Raw genomic sequence first — 2,083 nt, forward strand, 5'->3', positions numbered from 1 at the left:
AGTACTATTTTTGAAAGCGCAGCTCTCCCATCTGAGGAACTTGCTTATTTTTGTTTTTCGAACCGCCATCCGGGTTCCACTGCTAGGGCCGCGATTGCCCAAAGTCTTTGGGGTGCAGCTGACGACGTTAGGTCGGCAGTTCTGGTTGGTCTAAGGGAGTTGCCCTGGATCAACAGAAGCATTCCTTAGCAGAATCAACCTCCCATCGCGGGCAGCATTGTAGAGAGGATGGAGTTCTTTAAGATGGAGAGACCTGCCAGAACTGTGAACTTTAAGGCCAGAATATGTGGATTAATGACTAAGAAACATTTTTTATTATTATGCATTTTCCTGTTATTCAGTGCAATAATGTTTTTAGTAGGATATTTATTATTTTCTTTACAAGCGACATTTGCACCCACTACATCGCCCGTACCTCCTCCTACTGTTTCTGCACATTCTTTTCAACCCCTTCCTGAACATGAGTCAGCTAGGAGATTAGAGTTCATTAATAACTCCTTCATTCAGCTCTTGCACCAACACCAACTAGTAATGAACACGACTAACTGTTGGGTGTGTGGTCTTATGCCTCACACGACGGATAAAGGTATCCCTTACCTTGTCCTGCCATTCAGCCACAATGGTTCTGTGTGGGCATACAGAACAATGTTCATTTATGCACATGAAGTCTACCCCCTACGTTCTGTAACAGACAATCCTAAGAATAGTGCTTTAGTTAAGGGTATAGTGGATATGATTAAGGAAGATATTTCCTATGAGACTATTCCAAGAGATGAGACACTAGTATACATAGGATGGAACGTGACCGGATATGGAGCTACTCTGAGTGAGAAACAGCAAGCTAAGAGATCTTCCCCGATTTGGATTGTACCCCATCAGGGTCATCTGTGTCTGCAAGGTACTGGCAAGAATCCCAGAGCTCAGTTAGGGAAGAGTGTCTGTACTGAAACATATGTTTTCGCATCTCAGACTTCCCCTTCGTTTTTAGCAGCTAAGGGTACCTATTTCATCTGCCATGATAGAGCCTATACATGGTTGCCCCCTGACTTTTCAGGCACATGTTTTGTTTCGTTCCTGTTGCCTCCCACCTACACAGCAGCGGCAGATTACCATAAGACAAGGATAGTTAGAGTTGTCTTGAGTAATGAAGACACTGCAGGACAAGAATTTGGGGATTTCGTAAAGGGTTTTCTGCCGTTCTGGGGACCGATGGTTAACAGCAGAAACATAAGGCAATTAGCAAGGGTGGTTGAATCCACCGTAATTGAAACTGCTGGTGCCCTTGGTAACCTGACTGCTGAGCTTCAGTCGGACCGTCTTATGACCCTTCAGAACAGGGTCGCATTAGATGTCATACTTGCAGACCGAGGTGGGGTATGTAAACTGATCCAATCGAGTTGCTGTGTCTTTATTCCAGATAACGCTCCAACAGTGTACCAGGCCATCTCCAAACTACATAAAATTTCCGAATCTATTCATGTGGATAAAGGAGATTGGTCTTTTATGGGATGGTTCTGGGAACTGATATCCGGCTGGGGATGGAAAATTCTGATGATCATTGGGATGGTCTTAGCCATTCTTTTTCTGTTCTGTCTGTGCGTGCAGTGTGCTCCTGCAATATGTGGCCTCTGCGCTACATCATGTGTAAGGAAGCCTGTGTCAAAAGACGAACTAAGTACCAGAATGATGTTACAGCAACATCTCAATGACTTTAGGAATATAGACCTGGACTCATATTAGCATGAGATTATGTTAAATTGCCTATGCAAGGGCAAAAGGAGGGTTTGTGGTTCTGAAAATTCTGGACTTGTGCAACAAACTTTGTCGTAACACGACGATTTTTATATCAAAAGACCGATAATGGCTAGTACACTATGTACAAGCATTTGCATCATATTCGAGTGGCGATTTCACCTCTAAATCGCCATTCTCGTCCTGAACCCTTGGCTTCCATTTTACGTTCGGCAGCCATTTTGTGAGTTGCCCTTCACATAGGCTTGTAATTACAACTGAATTCGGTATCAAAGGACACATACACCTTAATTGACTTTTCTGTGACCTAGGCAAGCTGGAACCATTGCCC

General features: G+C 43.9%; 1 protein-coding gene across 1 annotated transcript; it reads left to right on the top strand.

The window, feature by feature from the left end:
• Positions 1-228: 228 nt before the first annotated feature.
• Positions 229-1,740, top strand: LOC147666003 (endogenous retrovirus group PABLB member 1 Env polyprotein-like). The gene has a single exon (XM_086949330.1). It carries the CDS (start codon positions 229-231, stop codon positions 1,738-1,740), a length of 1,512 nt encoding a protein of 503 aa, XP_086805456.1.
• Positions 1,741-2,083: the final 343 nt, after the last annotated feature.

This window comes from Lissotriton vulgaris, unplaced genomic scaffold (genome assembly GCF_964263255.1).
Source record: "Lissotriton vulgaris unplaced genomic scaffold, aLisVul1.2 SCAFFOLD_554, whole genome shotgun sequence".
In the NCBI taxonomy this organism is placed as follows: Eukaryota; Metazoa; Chordata; class Amphibia; order Caudata; family Salamandridae; genus Lissotriton; species Lissotriton vulgaris.

Coding starts and splice junctions, on each gene's coding strand:
- LOC147666003 (XM_086949330.1), top strand. CDS start 229: ATGGAGTTCTTTAAGATGGAGAGACCTGCCAGAACTGTGAACTTTAAG.